This window comes from Panulirus ornatus, chromosome 22, assembly GCF_036320965.1.
Source record: "Panulirus ornatus isolate Po-2019 chromosome 22, ASM3632096v1, whole genome shotgun sequence".
In the NCBI taxonomy this organism is placed as follows: Eukaryota; Metazoa; Arthropoda; class Malacostraca; order Decapoda; family Palinuridae; genus Panulirus; species Panulirus ornatus.
The window spans coordinates 6,483,861-6,506,924 of NC_092245.1; the positions used below are offsets into that span (position 1 = coordinate 6,483,861).

General features: G+C 41.1%; 1 protein-coding gene across 2 annotated transcripts in view; it reads left to right on the forward strand.

Moving 5' to 3' along the window:
* LOC139756513 (tRNA (guanine-N(7)-)-methyltransferase) overlaps window positions 1-23,064 on the forward strand; it is a 92,804-nt gene that overhangs the window by 44,864 nt on the left and 24,876 nt on the right. For both annotated transcript variants that reach the window (XM_071675971.1, XM_071675972.1), the window contains exon 4: window positions 4,640-4,753. In XM_071675971.1, the coding sequence (XP_071532072.1) occupies window positions 4,640-4,753 (114 nt within the window). The remainder of the gene's footprint in view (window positions 1-4,639; window positions 4,754-23,064) is intronic.

A 23,064-nucleotide genomic window follows, 5' to 3' on the forward strand; every position in this document is an offset into this window, starting at 1 on the left:
GACTCAGCTGTGTGAAGTAAGGGTGCAGAACTAGAACTACCTCAGATGTGAAAGGAGCTATCTATACAAGGACAGATCAATTCTGTGTATAAAAAGAGCATCTGTTCAGAAGAAAAGTAGTTTTGACATGTAAACAATACACCCAGTTTCTTAGAGGCAGACTGCTATTTTCATAATGTTGGATTTCTAAGGAGTGGATAATACAGTAATACCAAGATTGTTCATTGAGTCAAGAAGAGGAATTACAGAACCATCATAGGAGAGAGGAAGGTTATGTGGAGTTATCAATAGAAAGATGTGTATAAACTGGGTCTTGGAGGCATTAAACATAAATAGATTTCATCTACTCCACTGAGATATCCAGTCCGAGATTATTGAGGAAGTTGTGTTGAGACAAGAAGAATTAAAATTTATGGAGGAATGCAGTGTTGAGTTATCAGTGTGTGAGTGGATTTGGTTATTTGTGGAAAAAAGGAAATCATTGATAAATAGGAGAAAAAATATAGAAGAAAATATAGAAGGGACACTGCTTTCGATGGAGAAAGGGGGAGAGGCTAATCCATCAACAGCAAAGGAGACAGACTGGTCAGTGAGGAAACTAGATATAAGGGAGTAACATGAGGGAGGAAAACCAAAAGAGCTGAGCTTAGAGATGAGACCCCAATGCCACCCCATCAGAAGCTTTGAATATGTCAAGGGCACCGACAAATTCCCCAAAATTTTTCAGGGATGATGACTTGACATTAGCAATATAGGAAAGAATATCACCTGTTCATCTTGCCTTACAGAAGCCATACTTGTGCACAGAGAGGAGACTGTGAGATTCCAGATGTCTGATGGTATGGAAGTTGAGGAGGGATTCAAATATTTTGGAAATGATAGATATCAAAGCAACATGATGATAGTCAGTGGGGTTAGAATGATCACCCTTAATAGGGATGGGATGTACCAGTGCATTCTTCCAAAATGGAAAAGGTCTGGTTTTTAAACAGAAACAGAACAGACAAGCAAGCACAGGTACAAATTGAGATGCAAACTCTTTCAGTACATGGGGAAGGGTTTCATCAGGACCATAAATCTTGTTTGTGTCTTGAGAGAGAATTGCTTTTTGGACAATTCAAAAAGAGGGTACAGCAAAGGGCATAGGATTAGAAATAGGAGTATCAAGAGATGAATGAATGTTAGAGTCATCCAAGATAGAGTTAGAGGAGAAATGGGAATGCAAGAGAATTGCTTTGTGTACATGAAAGACAGATATAATACTGTCATAATGAAAAAGAGAAGGAAAGGTAGAGCGACAGAAGTTGTTAGCAATACCCTTAGCTAAAGACCAGAAAGACCTGTCACTGGATGACAAGGAGAGGTTGTTTCACTTTCCTTGAATAAAGGAATGCTTTGCTTCATGGATAACTTACTCAAATGGAGTTGGAGGAGTTTTTTCTAAGCCTGACATGCCTGATCCCTTGCATGAATGGCCTCAGAACAGGAATGATTGAATCAAGCATTAGAAGAAGAGGTCATCTTGGAGGAAGAGGGGATAAATGCTTCCATTCTGCGACAATGACTGCTGCTATGTGTTTGGTGGAGACAGGAGCATCACCACATATGAGACAGTAATTAACCCAAGGAAAGTCAGAAAAGAATTTTCATAAGTTGTTTTAGTCAGTTTTGTTGAGGTGCCAGTATTTACATTTAGAGGAGGCTGCTGGAGGGGGAAGATGCTGTTGAAATAGATACTTTTATGAGAGTGTTTTCAGATGAGCCAACTGGGGGCAAAATTGTGTAGTTACAGGGCAAAGGATGAGAGATGAAAAGCAGATTCGGAATATTAAGAGAGTGGTTATAGCAGTCAGAAATATGGGTGGGGTGGGAGATGATTTGCTCTAGATCACTGAGAATGGGGAACGTGTAGGGTTTCATTTTCCTCACTATTGGTATGGAAGGAATTCAACCATTCCCTGTGGTGAACATTAAGTAGAGGATATTAGCTTTTGGGTGAGAGGATGCCACAGTCTCATGGCAGGAGTTTAGATAATTGAAGAAATATATGAAATTTGTAGAATGAGAACAGTAGGCAAAACAAAGGAAAAGTGTGGTAGTTGGGAGACAGACCTTGAGCCAGATATTATTAAAGTTTGGGGACTCGAGATTCTCAAGGCATGCAACAGGTGTATTAATGTGTGAATAAGCACAGACACTACCATAGAACTGGAAACATGAGTGCAGATTATAGTTGGATATGAAAAAGGGCTTGTGAAAACATCATTAGACAATGGATCTCAGAGAGAAGTTAGATATTAGGAGAGGTACTAGACGGATGGTGTTCAACAAAAGAAAGGTTACTAGAGAGACCACGAATGTTGGAATAGTGAGTAGAAAATAGACAGGTATATCCGAGAGGAAAAGGTCATGGGAGGGGCCGATACTACTACTGTAAGATCTCCCCCTCATTGGCAGTGGATTCATGCAGAAACTTGGAGAATGTTATTGCCTCATGATACCGGGGACTAAGGGCCATAGGTTTATTAGACTCTGCCATAATTGTATTTAAAAACAATTGTGCAGACAGGAGATGGCAGAAGAACTTATGTGAAGAAAACAAATGAGGTTTGTTTATGTGTATGGTGCTTGTAAGAAGATTGCTACGCACCTTTAACCCCCATTGAAACAAGCAATGGAAAACCTTAAAGAACTCTCCTGCAACAGCCTTAACAACATATCAAACTTTCACATGAAACACTTGCAGTCCAAGCACTTAAGAATATCCTTAACTCCTGGCACACAGTCAAAAACCTATTATCTGGAAACATTCCAGCATGATACTAATTGTAAAACCCTCCAGACCACCCATCTCCTCCTTGTCCTTCCACATTATATCACTTCTGTCCTCACTATCCAAACTCTGTGAAAATATGATTCACAATATAACCAAACTATACACTAAGTTCACACAACATATCCTAGATGGATTCAACCAACCACTATCTCTCTCTTGCATAGTACTAGTAGCAGGAGACATCAGCAAAGCATTTGATGCTCCCTAACACATCCACACACAAAAAGATATTTGACAGCACCCTCCACAACAATGACAAAAAAATGGTTGGCCTATTTCATGGCTGGCCAGAGTCACTTGCAATGGCTTCACCTCTGAAACACTAAAACTTGATAGTGAATTTCCCAAGGAACAGTCCTTTCTCCAACACTTCTCTATCTTTTCCTGTATGGCCTCTCATTACCAGATAAACTTCAACATGAAGGTCCTTTTGTATGCAGCCTGCCTCTACCACATCGCAAGATCCTTACACCACAATAGCAACAACAAACATGCAGCATTTCATTACACAATCGGAACAGTTGCTCATTCAGAACAGAATGTCTGCATGTCCAGAGAAGTCAGTAATTACTCTCTTGACTTCAGACAGACATGAATCCAGCTCACACCCTCTAGCCTTCCAGTTAACTTGAATGGACAGTCTCTCTCACTGAACAAACCACCAATTTTTCTAGGCATCACATATGACACACACACATGACTAACATTTACTTCCCACATGTATAACATCAACACAAAAGCAGCTTGCAAACTGATTACCCTCATAACATTAACTAGCACCCAATTTTGACAAGAAAAAGAAATCCCTAATATCCTATATGAATAATTCATTTGCTCCACTTTAAACTGATAAAATCCTACTCACCAGACAAACATCAAGCAGAAGCCACACTCCCCTGAAAAAACACAAGTTGCACTTTTCTTTTAGTCTCTGGTTGTCATTCATCCCACAACACTACAAACACCATTTCAGGATATCCCAAGAACTTTCATGCCCATCATGCAATTACCATAATAAAGACACTGAGTCCATGCTACTTAATTGCCCTGTCCTCTTTGCACTTAGATGAACTGACAACTTTACTGTGTGACCTGTAGTCCCAATTGGTGGACTTGGCCAGCTTTTTGAATGCTGCAGGAGCATTATAAAGATAGAAGGGACTCCTAGGGCAGGAAGTGAATAAGTGTCATAAATGAGATGAAATTGATTAGGGTATTCAGTTGCCCATGCTACATCAAGCAGAAAGAAAAGAATTTTTTTCTTCTAGGGCTGCTGCAGCTTCAAAGTTGTGCTATGATCAGAAGTAAGGAAAGTATGTACTTCTTTAGAGTGAGAGGTTCTTTGACAAGATTGTATTCTGTTTGAGGATGCAGTATGATAGGAGAAAAAAGAAATATAGTGAACAGTATGTTACCCAAAAATACTACCCAGCTAGAGACTTATCCCAGTAAGGACAGCCAAATGAATGTGTCTGAGTTGGTGATGTTCAGTACTAGAAAAAGGCATTTTATAACCTCAGCCAGACTTTAGCTTGTCAGCCCTTCTAAAATAAACACTACAGTTAGGGTACATTAGGGTCAACTGACCATGACAGCATAAGAAATTTGCCAGTCAATAATTTGGAGGTGATGATGTAACAGTTATTACTCTTAAAGTCATTAGTGTAAAACATAACCCAAAATTTTAAATATGTGAATTATTTATAATGAAAAACTATAGATATAGAGATTTATAGTAGTATGTATATGTTCTCATGCTTCTACTTCCTTGTAAGAATAAAATTGAGTCTTTTTCATTTTCAGCTGAAGAAAATGTTCTTCCTGTTTCCTGATCCACATTTTAAGAGAGCCAAGCACAAGTGGAGAATCATTAATTCCTGTCTTCTGGCTGAGTATGCCTACGTTTTGCATGAAGGGGTCTGTTCTTAACTGGTTGCATGCTCTCATCCCTGTGATTTTTGTTCAGAATCCCTTTACATTTCAGTTAAGGCTTGGGCTTGATGTGGACTTTTGTCCTTGACATGCCACTAAAGTAAAATTATAATACATCAGTTAATGTTGCCATAAAACTTGTGCTTATAATGAATTTGATATGATTTGAAGGATTTAGCAGTAGAGACATAAATGGTAAATGCATTTACTGTATATCACATTGGTTATTGTATCCTTATTGAGCATTCAAATTACTTTGAAGGGAGTGTACAGTACAGATTTTTTTAAACACTAATTAGCATGCTTTATAGCTTACTACATTTGGCGTATAGAAAATACATATCTTTCAATATTTCTTCAGTCTATATACCTGGGAAGTGTAGTAATTGAGTGGCTGGTGGCAGGCACAGAGCATTAAATTGTGGAGAAACAGTATAGCATCAGGAGTTTGCCTGTGAAAAATCTTTGTGAGCAGTAGTACAGAAATACAAGAATTTGTAATTGTATTATACAGATCTGGAGAAAGCATATAATAGGGTTAGTGATGTTTTGTAGATGATGTAACAGATACATGATATGGGAGGAAAGCAACCAGAAGTAGTAAGGAGTTTCTGTTGAGAGAGTAAGGCATATGTGTGAGTATTTAGAGAGGTGGGTGAAGGAGGGTATTTTGTATAGGTGCATGATGTTACATTCTTTGCTTAATGTGTGTATGGATGGGGTGGTATAAGAAGTGAATACAAGGGTACAAGAGAGAAGGATAGGTCTGCAGTCGGTTAGGGGTCTGGGGGTCTGGGATGTAATGTCTGCTGATGACTTATCTCTGGTGGCAGACTCATGTGAGGAACTACAGAGGCTGCTTTCTGAGTTTAGGAGAGTGTGTGTAAGAAGAAAGTTGACTGTTAATGTAAATCAAAATAAGGTTATTATATATAGCTGGGGAGAAAGACAGGTTTATTTGAGTTTTTGAATGGAGAGAACCCAGAGGAAGAGAAGAGATTGGATACCTGGGAGTGGTTTTGGCAGCAGGTAGAATCAAAAGAGTTTAAATAATCCATAGGATGGGTGAGGGGCTAAGGTTCTGAGTGCACTGAGGAGTGTTTGGAAAGTGAAATCACTTTCAGTGAGGGCAAAGATTAGTATGTTTGATGATATATCAGTCCTGGTGATGATGTGTAGATGCAAGGCTTTGGACCATATATAAAAGGACAGCAGAGGATGAATTTGTTGGTAGTAAAATGCTTGAGGACAAAACATGATAGAGGGCTGATTGAGTGAGAATGGTAGGGTAAGAGATAGGTGAGGTAGTAAGGAGAGTATGGTTATGAGAGTTGAAGAGAGTGCATTGATATGGAGATACGGATTAAGGAGAGGCTGACTAAGAGAGCTAGAAGTGGAGGGAACTAGGTGAGGGGGGAAGAGTGAGAATAAGGTAGAAGGATGGAATAAAAGATGCTTTGAGTGATCAGGTCCTGAACAGGCAGGAGGTTGTGAGATGTGCATGGGATAGCTGGAATTAGAGCTTTGTGGTATGCAATGGGTAAATACTAAGTCAGGGATGGCTAACTTGATATTCTGCATTATCTGGGAGCCACAGAATTATAAACTGGGTATCAGGTATTCCAGTATTCCTCATTTTATTAACAACCAAGTTATTTAGAAAAAATTCTGATATACAAGAACCAGCAGGAAAGTGATGAAGAGCAAAAGTACCTGTGAATAGCGAGTGTTCCTTCAAAATTACATACAGTGATAATGATGATGATTATAATGATAATAATAATGGAAGGGGAAGTGATTCATGGGGGAGGGGGCAAAGGTTCTGGGAGCATTGAAGAATGTGTGGAAGGCAAAAATCTTATCTCTGAAAGCAAAAATGGGTATGTTTGAAGGAATAGTGGTTCCAGCAGTGTTATATGGGTGCGAGGCATGGGCTGTAGATAGGGCTGTGTGGAGGAGGGTGGATATTTTGGAAATGAAATGTTTGAGGGCAATACGTAGTGTGAGATGGTTTGATTGAGTAAGTAATGAAAGGGTATGAGAGATGTATGGTAATAAAAAGAGTGTGGTGTATTGAAATGGTTTGGTCATGTGGAAAGAATGAATGTGGAAAGATTGACAAAGAGGATATATGTGTCAGAGGTAGAGGGAATGAGGAGAAGTGGGAAACCAAATTGGTGGTGGAAGGATGGAGTGAAAAAGATTTTGAGCGATTGGGGCCTGAACATACAGGAGGGTGAAAGGCCTGCAAGGAATGAATTGGAACGATGTGGTATACCAGGGTCAACATGCTGTCAGTGGATTCAACCAGGGCATGTGAAGTGTCTGAGGTAAACCATGGAAAGTTTTGTGGGGCCTGGATGTGGTTTTGGTGCATTACACGTGACAGAAACTGAGTGTGAATGAGTGTGGCCTTTTTGTTTGTTTCTGGTGCTACCTCACTGGGGGTGGATGCTATTTTGTGTGTGGCGGGGTGGCGTCAGGAATGGATGAAGGCAGCAAGTGTGAGTGTGTACATGAGTATATATGTATATGTCTGTGTATGTATACGGTGAAATGTATATGTATGTATATGAGCGTGTGTGGGTGTTTATGTATATACATGTGTATGTGGGTGGGTGGGGCCATTCCTTATGTTTCCTTGGGCTACCTCGCAATGGTTAAGTAAATGAATAAAAAACTAAGTAAATGATAATGATAATAGTAATGATAATGGGTAAGGAGCTGTGGTTTCATTATATTACACATGAAAACGAAAGAATGGATGTGAGCGGATGCTGCCTTTCTTCATCTGTTCTTGGCACTACCTTGCTAACACTGGAAACTTGATTAATTATGTGTGTATCCTTGGGGATAGGGAAGAAAGAATACTGCCCTTGTATTCCCTGCATGTCATAGAAGGCAACTAAGAGGGGTGGGATTGGGTGCTTAGAAATTATCCCTTTCTGAATTACTTTCTAAAAGAAAGAACACAGCAAGGAACCAAGTGAGAATTTTTCTTTTAAGGCTCTATCATATGTTCTTGACACTACCTTGCTTATGCGAGAGGTGGCAAGCATGTGTGAAAGAAGAAAATTATGATAATCTTACCCTTCTCTTTCTGTACAAAAGGGTAAGAGAGGTGTGTGTTAATAAAAAGAGTGTGATTGAGAAACTTAAGGAGGGTGTGCTGATGTAGTTTAGACATACTGAGAGGATGATTGAGGAAAGCTTGACAAAATATATATGTATCAGAAATGGAGGGGATAAGGGAGACCAAATTGGAGATGGAAAGATGGAGTGAAAAAGATTTTGAGTGATTAGGATGTGAACATGAAGGAGGGTGAAAGGTGTGCAAGGGTGAGAGTGAATTGGAACAATGTGGTATACTGGTGTTGACATGCTGTCAGTGAACCAAACCTGGGCATGTGAAGCACTGGGGGTAAATCATAGAAAGATATGTGGTACCTGGTTATGGATAAGTTGTGGTTTCTGTACATTACACATGACGATTAGAGAATGCGTGTGAACGAATGTGGCCTTTCCTCATCTGTTCTAGGTGCTACCTCATTGACTTAGGAAACAGCGATCAAGTATGAAAAGAAAAAGAACCTTACCATGTATTTAGTGAGATTTTTGGCAGTCTTTCCTTTCCAGAATTCCCTTGAAATTTGGCTTGTGCTTTGTTGTGGTCACACACAACAGTTCTTTTAAGTGGCTTTCAGTAAAAAATACTTGAAGCTTGCATTACATGTGTTTAAATCTTGAGAAAATGGACTCGCATAGATAGGTCAGGCCAAACACAGAGATTGATTTTAGATTGGCTTCTCTAATAACATGGCATTTATCATGTGGTACTAATTTCCAAAAGCAAGAATTCCCTCTTGAGATTTTGCTTCATAAGTGATTAAAGGAAGCTTCACCCAGCCTGCCTCCATGCTAAAAGGTTTTTATTTATTATACTTTGTCGCTGTCTACTGCATTAGTGAGGTAGCACAAGGAAACAGACGAAAGAATGGCCCAACTCATCCACATACACATGTATATACATACACATCCACACACACAAATATACATACCTATACATCTCAACATATACATATATATACACACACAGACATATACATATATACACATGTACATAATTCATACTGTCTGCCTTTATTCATTCCCATCGCCACCGCACCACACATGAAATAACAACCCCCCTCCCCCGCATGTGCACAAGGTAGTGCCAGGAAAAGACAAAGGCCTGCATTCGTTCACACTTAGTCTCTAGCTGTCATGTAATAATGCATCGATACCACAGCTCCCTTTCCACATCCAGGCCCCACAAAACTCTCCATGGTTTACCCCAGACGCTTCACATGCCCTGGTTCAATCCATTGACAGCACGTTGACCCCGGTATACCACATCGTCCCAATTCACTATTCCTTGCATGCCTTTCACCCACCTGCATGTTCAGGCCCCAATCATTCAAAATCTTTTTCACTCCATCTTTCCACCTCCAATTTGGTCTCCCACTTCTTGTTCCCTCTACCTCTGACAGATATATCCTCTTGGTCAATCTTTCCTCACTCATTCTCTCCATGTGACCAAACCATCTCAAAACACTCTCTTCTGTTCTCTCAACCACACTCTTTTTTATTACCACACATCTCTCATACCCTATTATTACTTATTCGATCAAACCACCTCACTACATATTGTCCTCAAACATCTCATTTCCAGCACATCAACCCTCCTCTGCACAACTCTATCTATAGCCCACGCCTTGCAGCCATATAACATTGTTGGAAACACTATTCCTTCAAACATAGCCATTTTTGCTTTCCGAGATAATATTCTCGACTTCCACACATTCTTCAATGCTCCCAGAACTTTCGCCCCCTCCCCCACTCTATGATTCACTTCCGCTTCCATGGTTCCATCCACTGCCAAATCCACTCCCAGATATCTAAAACACTTCACTTCTTCTAGTTTTTCTCCATTCAAACTTACCTCCCAGTTGACTTGTCCCTCAAACCTACTGTACCTAATAACCTTGCTCTCATTCACATTCACTCCCAGCTCTCTTCTTTCACACATTTTACCAAACTCCGTATACGTATACTTATGTAAGTAGGAGAGGTGGCCAGAGAGTGTTATTGGATTTCGTGTTAATTGATAGGTGCGCAAAAGAGAGACTTTTGGATGTTAATGTGCTGAGAGGTGCAACTGGAGGGATGTCTGATCATTATCTTGTGGAGGCAAAGGTGAAGATTTGTAGAGGTTTTCAGAAAAGAAGAGAGAATGTTGGGGTGAAGAGGGTGGTGAGAGTAAGTGAGCTTGGGAAGGAGACTTGTGTGCAGAAGTGCGAGGAGAGACTGAGTACAGAATGGAAAAAGGTGAGAACAAAGGAGGTAAGGGGAGTGGGGGAGGAATGGGATGTATTTAGGGAAGCAGTGATGGCTTGCACAAAAGATGCTTGTGGCATGAGAAGCGTGGGAGGTGGGCAGATTAGAAAGGGTAGTGAGTGGTGGGATGAAGAAGTAAGATTATTATTAGTGAAAGAGAAGAGAGAGGCATTTGGACGTTTTTGCAGGGAAATAATGCAAATGAGTGGGAGATGTACAAAAGAAAGAGGCGGGAGGTCAAGAGAAAGGTGGAAGAGGTGAAAAAGAGGGCAAATGAGAGTTGGGGTGAGAGAGTATCAATAAATTTTAGGGAGAATAAAAAGATGTTTTGGAAGGAGGTAAATAAAGTGCGTAAGCCAAGGGAACAAATGGGAACTTCAGTGAAGGGGGCTAATGGGGAGGTGATAACAAGTAGTGGTGATGTGAGAAGAAGATGGAGTGAGTATTTTGAAGGTTTGTTGAATGTGTTTGATGATAGAGTGGCAGATATAGGGTGTTTTGGTCGAGGTGGTGTGCAAAGTGAGAGGGTTAGGGAGAATGATTTGGTAAACAGAGAAGAGGTAGTAAAAGCTTTGCGGAAGATGAAAGCCAGCAAGGCAGCGGGTTTGGATGGTATTGCAGTGGAATTTATTAAAAAAGGGGGTGACTGTATTGTTGACTGGTTGGGAAGGTTATTTGATGTATGTATGATTCATGGTGAGGTGCCTGAGGATTGGCGGAATGCTTGCATAGTGCCATTGTATAAAGGCAAAGGGGATAAAAGTGAGTGCTCAAATTACAGATGTATAAGTTTGTTGAGTACTCCCGGGAAACTATATGGGAGGGTTTTGATTGAGAGGGTGAAGGTATGTACAGAGCATCAGATTGGGGAAGAGCAGTGTGGTTTCAGAAGTGGTAGAGGATGTGTGGATCAGGTGTTTGCTTTGAAGAATGTATGTGAGAAATGCTTAGAAAAGCAAATGGATTTGAATGTAGCATTTATGGATCTGGAGAAGGCATATGATAGAGTTGATAGAGATGCTCCGTGGAAGGTATTAAGAATATATGGTGTGGGAGGCAAGATGTTAGAAGCAGTGAAAAGTTTTTATCAAGGATGTAAGGCATGTGTACATGTAGGAAGCGAGGAAAGTGATTGGTTCTCAGTGAATGTAGGTTTGCGGCAGGGGTGTGACGTTTCCATGGTTGTTTAATTTGTTTATGGATGGGGTTGTTAGGGAGGTGAATGCAAGAGTTTTGGAAAGAGGGGCAAGTATGCAGTCTGTTGTGGATGAGAGAGCTTGGGAAGTGAGTCAGTTGTTGTTCGCTGATGATACAGCGCTGGTGGCTGATTCGTGTGAGAAACTGCAGATGCTAAAATGATCATTTATAAACCTGATTTGATATCTTTTCTACCACAGATCTTGAAATCTTGCTATAAAACTCTCCTGCAGATCGTTTTTGATTACACCTCATGTTTTATCTCAGGGGTTAGGGGAGAAAGAATACTTCCCATGTATTCCCTGTGTGTCATAGAGGGCGACTGAAAGGGGTTGGAGCAGGGGGCTGGAAATCGTCCCCTCCTGCTTTACCTTTCCAAAAGAAGGAACAGAGAAGGGGGCCAAGTGAGGAGTTTCCCTCTAAGGTTCAGTTATCTGTTCTTGATACTACCTTGCTAATGTGGGACATGGTGAATATGTATGAAAGAGAAAAAAATTCATATTCATCTGTTCTCTGTAGTGTGTGTTCTCTCTTCTTTTGACCTGACTTGAAGGAATGACAATGAAGGAAAATGTGTCAGTTCTTCTTTAGTTATCTGTCAAGGAAACAACTACAGTGTGTTAATGAAAGCAAGTATGCTCTGAATTAGATCAGATATCAGCTTGAATTTCCCTTGTAAATCTACATTTAGCTTATCCAAATGAAGCAACATGTCTTCAAGAAAAGCCAAATCCATAACCCACCCTGGATCTTTAAGCTCTGGATAAGTTTTATGCTTCTGATCAAGGAAAGGTCTCTGGCTCCAATAGCTCAAAAAAAATGAGATATAACTTTACCTCTGGAAAGCCATTGATCTGAGAAGTGTAGTGGTTAATCAGTTTGGAAAGCTTCTTCATTTACTTTTCTCATCAAGTTTTGAAACTGTCTTTGAGTAAATTTACAATATCCGTCACAGATTTCATGACATGAGGATCTTTGAGAGTTTTAAGATACCAGTGGTACATGGTGAATAATACAATGGAATGTGCAAAATTCAGGAAACTGCATCAGATTTACAAAGTCCAGTTAGTCCATTCACAGTTCCACACCTAGAGTGCCATCTGTTACTATGACACTGAGCTACTGTAAAAGCAAATTGTGTACTGCAACTATACTGTTTCTTTTTTTTTTTTTTGTCGAGGCAAAGATGCATTCAACAGGTTGGTGATGATTGGCTGAATGCAACATGTTTGAATAGCATTGTTATATTTCAAGTGTTTATCAGATAATGTGAATCGAAACTTATTTATTAACTCAAATTTATCCCTCAGGTATAACTTATTTCAATTAGTAATGCTAATGAGTAAATAGAGTATGAAGTAATGTGTTGGTGAGTCTTAATTATATAACAACAATCACCAAGTCAATGATCTAAGCTTGTTTTTGGATGCATGCTACTTCATATGTAATTTTTCTCATATTTTAAGATGAATTAGGACAAAGTGCACTAAACATAAGAAGAAACATGTGAGTATCAACTTTTACTGAAGACAAGAAGCTACTCAAAACATGGAATTTATGAAACTTTTTGTGAAATGTAATCTACTCAAATCATGGAATTAATGAAACTTTTTGTGAAACGTTATGGGGAGGTAAAAAGAACAGCCACTGTCGCCTGGCGAGAACACACTTTGTCATTCATGATTAGTGATGATGCTCCATATCATTCTGAAATATACCAAATTGGAGAGAGGGGCAAGTATGCAGTCTGTTGGGGATGAGAGGGCTTGGGAAGTGAGTCAGATGTTGTTCGCTGATGATAAAGCGCTGGTGGCTGATTCGGATGAGAAACTGCAGAAGTTGGTGACTGAGTTTGGTAAAGTGTGTGAAAGAAGAAAGCCAAGAGTAAATGTGAATAACAGCAATGTTATTAGGTTCAATAGGGTTGAGGGACAAGTTAATTGGGAGGTAAGTTTGAATGGAGAAAGACTGGAGGAAGTGAAGTGTTTTAGATATCTGGGAGTGGATTTGGCAGCAGATGGAACCATGGAAGCAGAAGTGAGTCATAGGGTGGGGGAGCAAAGGTTCTGGGAGCGTTTAAGAATGTGTGGAAGGCAAGAACATCATCTCGGAAAGCAAAAATGGGTATATATGAAGGAATAGTGTTTCCAACAATGCTATATGGTTGTGAGGCATGGCTGATAGATAGGGTTGTGCATAGGAGGGTGGATGTGTTGGAAATGAGATGTTTGAGGACAATATGTGGTGTGAGGAGGTTTGATCAAGTAAGTAATGAAAGGATAAGAGAGATGTATGGTAATAAAAAGAGTGCAGTTGAGAGAGCAGAAGAGGGTGTTTTGAAATGATTTGGTCACATGGAGAGAATGAGTGAGGAAAGATGACAAGAGGATATATTTGTCAGAGGTGAAGGGAACAAGAGAAGTGGGAGACCAAATTGGAGGTGGAAAGATGGAGTGAAAAAGATTTTGAGCGATTGGGGCCTGAACATACAGGAGGGTGTAAGGCATGCAAGGAATAGAGTGAATTGGAACAATGTGGTATACCGGGGTCAACGTGTTGTCAGTGGATTGAACTAGGATGTGAAGCATCTGGGGTAAACCATGGAAAGTTGTGTGGGGCCTGGATGTGGAAAGGGAGCTGTGGTTTCGGTGCACTACACATGACAGCTAGAGTCTGAGTGTGGACGAATGTGGCCTTTGTTGTCCTTTCCTAGTGCTACCTCGCACACACGTGTGGGCAGGGGGTGTCATTTTATGTGTGGTGAGGTGAATGGATGAAGACAGCATGTATGAATATGTATTTTTTATTTTATTTATTTTGCTTTGTCGCTGTCTCCTGCATTAGCGAGGTAACGCAAGGAAACAGACGAAAGAATGGCCAAACCCACCCACATACACATGTATATACATACATGTTCACACATGCAAATATACATACCTATACATCTCAACATATACATACATATACACACACAGTCATATACATATATACTCATGTACATGATTCATACTGTCTGCCTTTATTCATTCCCATCGCCACCTCGCCACACATGAAATAACAACCCCCTCCCCCCTCATGTGTGCGAGGTAGCGCTAGGAAAAAACAACAAAGGCCACATTCGTTCACACTCAGTCTCTAGCTGTCATGTAATAATGCACCGAAACCACAGCTCCATTTCCACATCCAGGCCCCACAGAACTTTCCATGGTTTACCCCAGACACTTCACATGCCCTCGTTCAATCCATTGACAGCACGTCGACCCCAGTATACCACATTGTTCCAATTCACTCTGTTCTTTGCATGCCTTTCACCCTCCGGCATGTTCAGGCCCTGATCACTCAAAATCTTTTTCACTCCATCTTTCCACCTCCAATTTGGTCTCCCACTTCTCCTCGTTCCCTCCACCTCTGACACATATATCCTCTTTATCAATCTTTTGTCACTCATTCTCTCCATGTGACCAAACCATTTCAAAACACCCTCTTCTGCTCTCTCAACCACACTCTTTTTGTTACCACACATCTCTCTTACCCTATTATTACTTACTCGATCAAACCACCTCGCACCACATATTGTCCTCAAACATCTCATTTCCAGCACATCCACCCTCCTGCGCACAACTCTATCCATAGCCCACGCATCGCAACCATACAACATTGTTGGAACCACTGTTCCTTCAAACATACCCATTTTTGCTTTCCAAGATAATGTTAACTTCTACACATTCTTCAAGGCTCCCAGAACTTTCACCCCCTCCCCCACCCTATGATTTACTTCCGCTTCCATGGTTCCATCCGCTGCCAAATTCACTCTCAGATATCTAAAACACTTTACTTCCTCCAGTTTTTCTCCAGTCAAACTTACCTCCCAATTGACTTGACCCTCAACCCTACTGTACCTAATAACCTTGCTCTTATTCAGATTTACTCTCAACTTTCTTCTTTCACACACTTTACCAAACTCAGTCACCAGCTTCTGCAGTTTCTGACATGAATCAGCCACCAGTGCTTTATCATCAGCGAACAACAACTGACTCACTTCCCAAGCTCTCTTATCCACAACAGACTGCATACTTGCCCCCCTTTCCAAAACTCTTGCATTCACCTCCCTAACAACCCCATCCATAAAGATATTGAACAACCATGGAGACATCACACACCCCTGCCGGAAACCTACATTCACTGAGAACCAATCACTTTCCTCTCTTCCTACACGTACACATGCCTTACATCCTCGATAAAAACTTTTCACTGTTTCTAACAACTTGCCTCCCACACCATATATTCTTTATACCTTTCACAGAGCATCTCTGTCAACTCTATCATATGCCTTCTCCAGATTCATAAATGCTACATAAAAATCCATTTGCTTTTCAAAGTATTTCTCACATACATTCTTCAAAGCAAACACCTGATCCACACATCCTCTACCACTTCTGAAGCCACACTGCTCTTCCCGAATCTCATGCTCTGTACATGCCTTCACCCTTTCAATCAATACCCTCCCATGTAATTTCCCAGGAGTACTCAACAAACTTATACCTCTGTAATTTGAGCACTCACCTTTGTCCCCTTTGTTTTTGTACAATGGCACTATGCAAGCATTCCGCCAATCCTCAGGTACCTCACCATGAATCATACATACATTAAATAACCTTACCAACCAGTCAACAATACAGTCACCCCTTTTTTGATAAATTCCACTGCAATACCATCCAAACCCGCTGCCTTGCTGGCTTTCATCATCTGCAAAGCTTTTACTACCTCTTCTCTGTTTACCAAATCATTTTCCCTAACCCTCTCACTTTGCACACCACCTTGACCAAAACACCCAATATCTGCCACTCTGTCATCAAACACATTCAACAAACCCTCAAAATACTCACTCTATCTCCTTCTCACATCACCACTACTTGTTATCACCTCCCCATTAGCCCCCTTCACTGAAGTTCCCATTTGCTCCCTTGTCTTACGCACTTTATTTACCTCCTTCCAAAGCATCTTTTTATTCTCCCTAAAATTTAATGATACTCTCTCACCCCAACTCTCATTTGCCCTCTTTTTCACCTCTTGCACCTATCTCTTGACCTCCTGTCTCTTTCTTTTATACATCTCCCACTCAATTGCATTATTTCCCTGCAAAAATCGTCCAAATGCCTCTCTCTTCTCTTTCACTAATAATCTTACTTCTTCGTCTCACCACTCACTACCCTTTCTAATCTGCCCACCTCCCACACTTCTCATGCCACAAGCATCTTTTGTGCAAACCAGCACTGCTTCCCTAAATACATCCCATTCCTCCCCCACTCCCCTTACGTCCTTTGTTCTCACCTTTTTCTCATTCTGTACTCAGTCTCTCCTGGTACTTCCTCACACAAGTCTCCTTCCCAAGCTCACTTACTCTCACCACTCTCTTCACCCCAACATTCTTCACTTTCACCTCTACAACATAATGATCAGACATCCCTCCAGTTGCACCTCTCAGCACATTAACATCCAAAGGTCTCTCTTTCGCGCGCCTATCAGTTAACACGTAATCCAACAACGCTCTCTGACCATCTCTCCTACTTACATACGTATACTTATGTATATCTCCCTTTTTAAACTAGGTATTCCCAATCACCAGTCCTTTTTCAGCACATAAATCTACAAGCTCTTCATTTCCATTCACAACACTGAACACCCCATGTATACCAATTATTCCCTCAACTGCCACATTACTCACCTTTGCATTCAAATCACCCATCACTATAACCCAGTCTCGTGCATCAAAACCACTAACACACTCATTCAGCTGCTCCCAAAACACCTGCCTCTCCTGATCTTTCTTCTCATGCCCAAGTGCATATGCACCAATAATCACCCATCTCTCTCCATCAACTTTCAGTTTTACCTATATCAATCTAGAGTTTACTTTCTTACACTCTATCACATACTCCCACCACTCCTGTTTCAGGGGTAGTGCTACTCCTTCCCTTGCTCTTGTCCTCTCACTAACCCCTGACTTTACTCCTAAGACATTCCCAAATCACTCTTCCCCTTTTCCCTTAAGCTTTGTTTCACTCAGAGCCAAAACATCCAGGTTCCTTTCCTCAAACATACTACCTATCTCTCCTTTTTTCTCATCTTGGTTACATCCACACACATTTAGACACCCCAATCTGAGCCTTCAAGGAGGATGAGCACTCCCCGCATGACTCCTTCTTCTGTTTCCCCTTTTAGAAAGTTAACATACAAGGAGTTGAGGGTTTCTAGCCCCCCGCTCCCGTCCCCTTTAGTTGCCTTCTATGACACGTGAGGAATGCTTGGGAAGTATTCTGTCTCCCCTATCCCCAGGGATATATGAATATGTGCATGTGTTTATATGTATATGTCTGTGTATGTATATGTATCTATACATTGAAATGTATGGGTATGTATATGTGCATGTGTGGGCATTTATGTATATACATATGTATGTGGGTGGGTTGGGCCAATCTTTCGTGTTTCCTTGTGCTACCTCACTAATGCGGCAGACAGCGACAAAGTATGATAAAAGATAATAGGAAAATAATTCAATGGTTAGATCCAGTAAAATACAATTGATCATGATCCCTCTGTTACAAAACTTGAACTGCTCGAGATCTGCAAGCATCATAAACAAAATCAAATACATGAAATGGACCAAATGTGTGAGGAATAGAAATTTTGGAAAAACATCAAGCAAAATATTAGAAAGAAACATAAAAAGAATGGCCATTACCAACAAAAAGGGATAAGGTGAACTAAACTATTTCAAAAGAATGCTGGGATGAGAATCAGCTGGAAGAGTGTTCCCGCCAGGCAACAGTGGCTGTTGTTTTACCTCCTCATAGCATTTCACAAAGAGTTTCATTGATCCCATGTCTTGAGTAGATTCTGGTCTTCAAAGTTTATAATTTCATGTATCTTATGTTTTGTGCATATTTGTCCCAATTTATGTTAGAATATGTAAAAAGTTACAAATGAAGTAGCAGGAATCCAACAAAAAGCTTAGGTCGTTGACATGGATGACTGTTGTTATTTAATTCATATTCACCGACACATTACCTCATAATCTCTTTACTCATTAGCATTAACAGTTGACATAACATATATCTGAAGGAGGTGGAGGGAACGAGGAGAAGTGGGAGACCAAATTGGAGGTGGAAAGATGGAGTGAAAAAGATTTTGAGTGATTGGGGCCTGAACATGCAGGAGGGTGAAAGGCGGGCAAGGAATAGAGTGAATTGGATCGATGTGGTATACCGGGGTCGACGTGCTGTCAATGGATTGAATCAGGGCATGTGAAACGTCTGGGGTAAACCATGGAAAGTTGTGTGGGGCCTGGATGTGGAAAGGGAGCTGTGGTTTCGGGCATTATTGCATGACAGCTAGAGACTGAGTGTGAGCAAATGGGGCCTTTGTTGTCTTTTCCTGGTGCTGCCTCGCGCACATGAGGGGGAGGGGGATGTTAGTCCGTGTGTGGCGGGGTGGCGATGGGGGTGAGTAGGGGAAGACAGTGTGAATTGTGCACATGTGTGTATATGTGTGTGTCTGTGTGTGTATATATGTGTGTACGTTGGGATGTGTGGGTGTGTATGTTTGCGTGTGTGGACGTGTGTTCGTGTGCATTTGTGTGGGGGTGGGTTGGGCCATTTCTTTCGTCTGTTTCCTTGCACTACCTCGCAGGCGCGGGAGACAGCAACAAAGCAAAATAATAATAATAATAAAAATAACGTTTGATTCACATTATCTGGTAATTATTTGAAATATAACGATGTTATTTGGACATGTTGTATTCAGCCAATCACCAACCTGTTGAGTGCATCTTCACCTTGATAGAAAAATAAAGCAAAGTGCCATCATTCCATCTTTTATATCTTGTCCATGAGCTCTTTCCTCAGTGACACATTATGCAAGAGTTCTCTTACGTCAATGTTATCAGACACATTATGAACAAAACTGATAGTTGAAGGATATCCTACACATCTCATGACTCATCCAATGCTATATTCTTTTTTTTTTTTTTTTGTTACGTTAGAAGCTTCAGTCATGAACAAAAGTTCATATCAAGTCTGGGCTTTAATTGAAATATAAAGAGTTTGATGAAAGGGAAGAAGAGACAAGGGAAAATATTTACAAATTTTGCATGAAGTGAAAAAACCTGTCTTTTAAAAAGTGCCCTTTCATATCTGTTGGAAAATACATGAGAGGGTAGAGAGTTCTAAAGCTTTGATGTGTAAGGAAAGAAACAGTTATCAAAACATCCCACCCTTGAGTTGCCAACAGCCTCACGGTAATCTTGTGACACAGCAGCTTGCCAAGTATTGTGTGGTCTAGCTAGTGGTGGTGGTACACAAGTAGTCAGCTTTTGGGAGTAAAAACCAAAGTAATACCTATAGGAGAGGGAAAGTGAATCGGTATTGTGGCATAGGGGAGTAAAACAAGTTTTGAAGTTATCCTGGGAAAGTTAATAAGTCAAACTGCTTTCAGCTCAACTGTGTCAAGTATGGATGCAGAGCTAGAAGCACCCCAGATGTGAGAGCAGTACTCCATACAAGGAGAGATCAGTCCTTTGTATAAACTTAGTAGCTGTACATAAGAAAAGAAATTTCATCATCTAAACAGGACACCCAGTTTCTTTTGGGCAAACTTAGATATCCCAGCCAAGCCTGAATTTATTGAGGAAGTTGTGTCAAGATGAGATGCAGATCGAATAAGAGAAGAAGGATGTGAGTGTATGCAGTGTTGAGTTGTCAGTGTATGAGTGCATTTGTTTTTTTTAGCAGACAGAAGATCGTTGATAAAATATGTAGGAGACAGGACAGAACCTTGAGGGATGATAAAATATGTAGGAGACAGGACAGAACCTTGAGGAACACCACAGTTGATGGAGAAGGGGAGAGGCTGCTCCATCTAACACCACAGAGATAGATTAACTAGAGAGGAAGCTAGATATGTGGGAGCAAAATGAGGGAGGGAAACCAAAAGAAGGGAGCTTAGAAATGAGACCCCAGTGCCACACCCTGTCAAAAGCTTAGGATCACATTGCTGAAGTTGTGATCCAATTTTACTGGTTAGATTGGAAATTCTGTGCTTATTTGTGTGGCATGACAATTTTTTTTTTTTTGTATATTTTTTTTTATTATACTTTGTCGCTGCCTCCCGCGTTTGCGAGGTAGCGCAAGGAAACAGACGAAAGAAATGGCCCAACCCACCCCCATACACATGTATATACATACGTCCACACACGCAAATATACATACCTACACAGTTTTCAATGGTTTACCCCAGACGCTTCACATGCCCTGCTTCAATCCACTGACAGCACGTCAACCCCGGTATACCACATCGCTCCAATTCACTCTATTCCTTGCCCTCCTTTCACCCTCCTGCATGTTCAGGCCCCGATCACACAAAATCTTTTTCACTCCATCTTTCCACCTCCAATTTGGTCTCCCTCTTCTCCTTGTTCCCTCCACCTCCGACACATATATCCTCTTGGTCAATCTTTCCTCACTCATCCTCTTCATGTGCCCAAACCACTTCAAAATACCCTCTTCTGCTCTCTCAACCACGCTCTTTTTATTTCCACACATCTCTCTTACCCTTACGTTACTCACTCGATCAAACCACCTCACACCACACATTGTCCTCAAACATCTCATTTCCAGCACATCCATCCTCCTGCGCACAACTCTATCCATAGCCCATGCCTCGCAACCATACAACATTGTTGGAACCACTATTCCTTCAAACATACCCATTTTTGCTTTCCGAGATAATGTTCTCGACTTCCACACATTCTTCAAGGCTCCCAGGATTTTCGCCCCCTCCCCCACCCTATGATCCACTTCCGCTTCCATGGTTCCATCCGCTGCCAGATCCACTCCCAGATATCTAAAACACTTCACTTCCTCCAGTTTTTCTCCATTCAAACTCACCTCCCAATTGACTTGACCCTCAACCCTACTGTACCTAATAACCTTGCTCTTATTCACATTTACTCTTAACTTTCTTCTTCCACACACTTTTCCAAACTCAGTCACCAGCTTCTGCAGTTTCTCACATGAATCAGCCACCAGCGCTGTATCATCAGCGAACAACAACTGACTCACTTCCCAAGCTCTCTCATCCCGAACAGACTTCATACTTGCCCCTCTTTCCAAAACTCTTGCATTTACCTCCCTAACAACCCCATCCATAAACAAATTAAACAACCATGGAGCCATCACACACCCCTGCCGCAAACCTACATTCACTGAGAACCAATCACTTTCCTCTCTTCCTACACATACACATGCCTTACATCCTCGATAAAAACTTTTCACTGCTTCTAACAACTTGCCTCCCACACCATATATTCTTAATACCTTCCACAGAGCATCTCTATCAACTCTATCATATGCCTTCTCCAGATCCATAAATGCTACATACAAATCCATTTGCTTTTCTAAGTATTTCTCACATACATTCTTTAAAGCAAACACCTGATCCACACATCCTCTACCACTTCTGAAACCACACTGCTCTTCCCCAATCTGATGCTCTGTACATGCCTTCACCCTCTCAATCAATACCCTCCCATATAATTTCCCAGGAATACTCAACAAACTTATACCTCTGTAATTTGAGCACTCACTCTTATCCCCTTTGCCTTTGTACAATGGCACTATGCACGCATTCCGCCAATCCTCAGGCACCTCACCATGAGTCATACATACATTAAATAACCTTACCAACCAGTCCACAATACAGTTACCCCCTTTTTTAATAAATTCCACTGCAATACCATCCAAACCTGCTGCCTTGCCGGCTTTCATCTTCCGCAAAGCTTTCACTACCTCTTCTCTGTTTACCAAATCATTTTCCCTAACCCTCTCACTTTGCACACCACCTCGACCAAAACACCCTATATCTGCCACTCTATCATCAAACACATTCAACAAACCTTCAAAATACTCACTCCATCTCCTTCTCACATCACCACTACTTGTTATCACCTCCCCACTTGCGCCCTTCACCGAAGTTCCCATTTGCTCCCTTGTCTTACGCACTTTATTTACCTCCTTCCAGAACATCTTTTTATTCTCCCTAAAATTTAATGATACTCTCTCACCCCAACTCTCATTTGCCCTTTTTTTCACCTCTTGCACCTTTCTCTTGACCTCCTGTCTCTTTCTTTTATACATCTCCCACTCAATTGCATTTTTTCCCTGCAAAAATCGTCCAAATGCCTCTCTCTTCTCTTTCACTAATACTCTTACTTCTTCATCCCACCACTCACTACCCTTTCTAATCAACCCACCTCCCACTCTTCTCATGCCACAAGCATCTTTTGCGCAATCCATCTCTGATTCCCTAAATACATCCCATTCCTCCCCCACTCCCCTTACTTCCATTGTTCTCACCTTTTTCCATTCTGTACTCAGTCTCTCCTGGTACTTCCTCACACAGGTCTCCTTCTCAAGCTCACTTACTCTCACCACCCTCTTCACCCCAACATTCACTCTTCTTTTCTGAAAACCCATACAAATCTTCACCTTAGCCTCCACAAGATAATGATCAGACATCCCTCCAGTTGCACCTCTCAGCACATTAACATCCAAAAGTCTCTCTTTCGCACGCCTGTCAATGACAGGCATGACAATTACAGGTCTAAAATTTGTTCTATAGGGTCTTATTTTCTGGTGTTAAAACTGAAATCTTATAAGTGAAGCAGT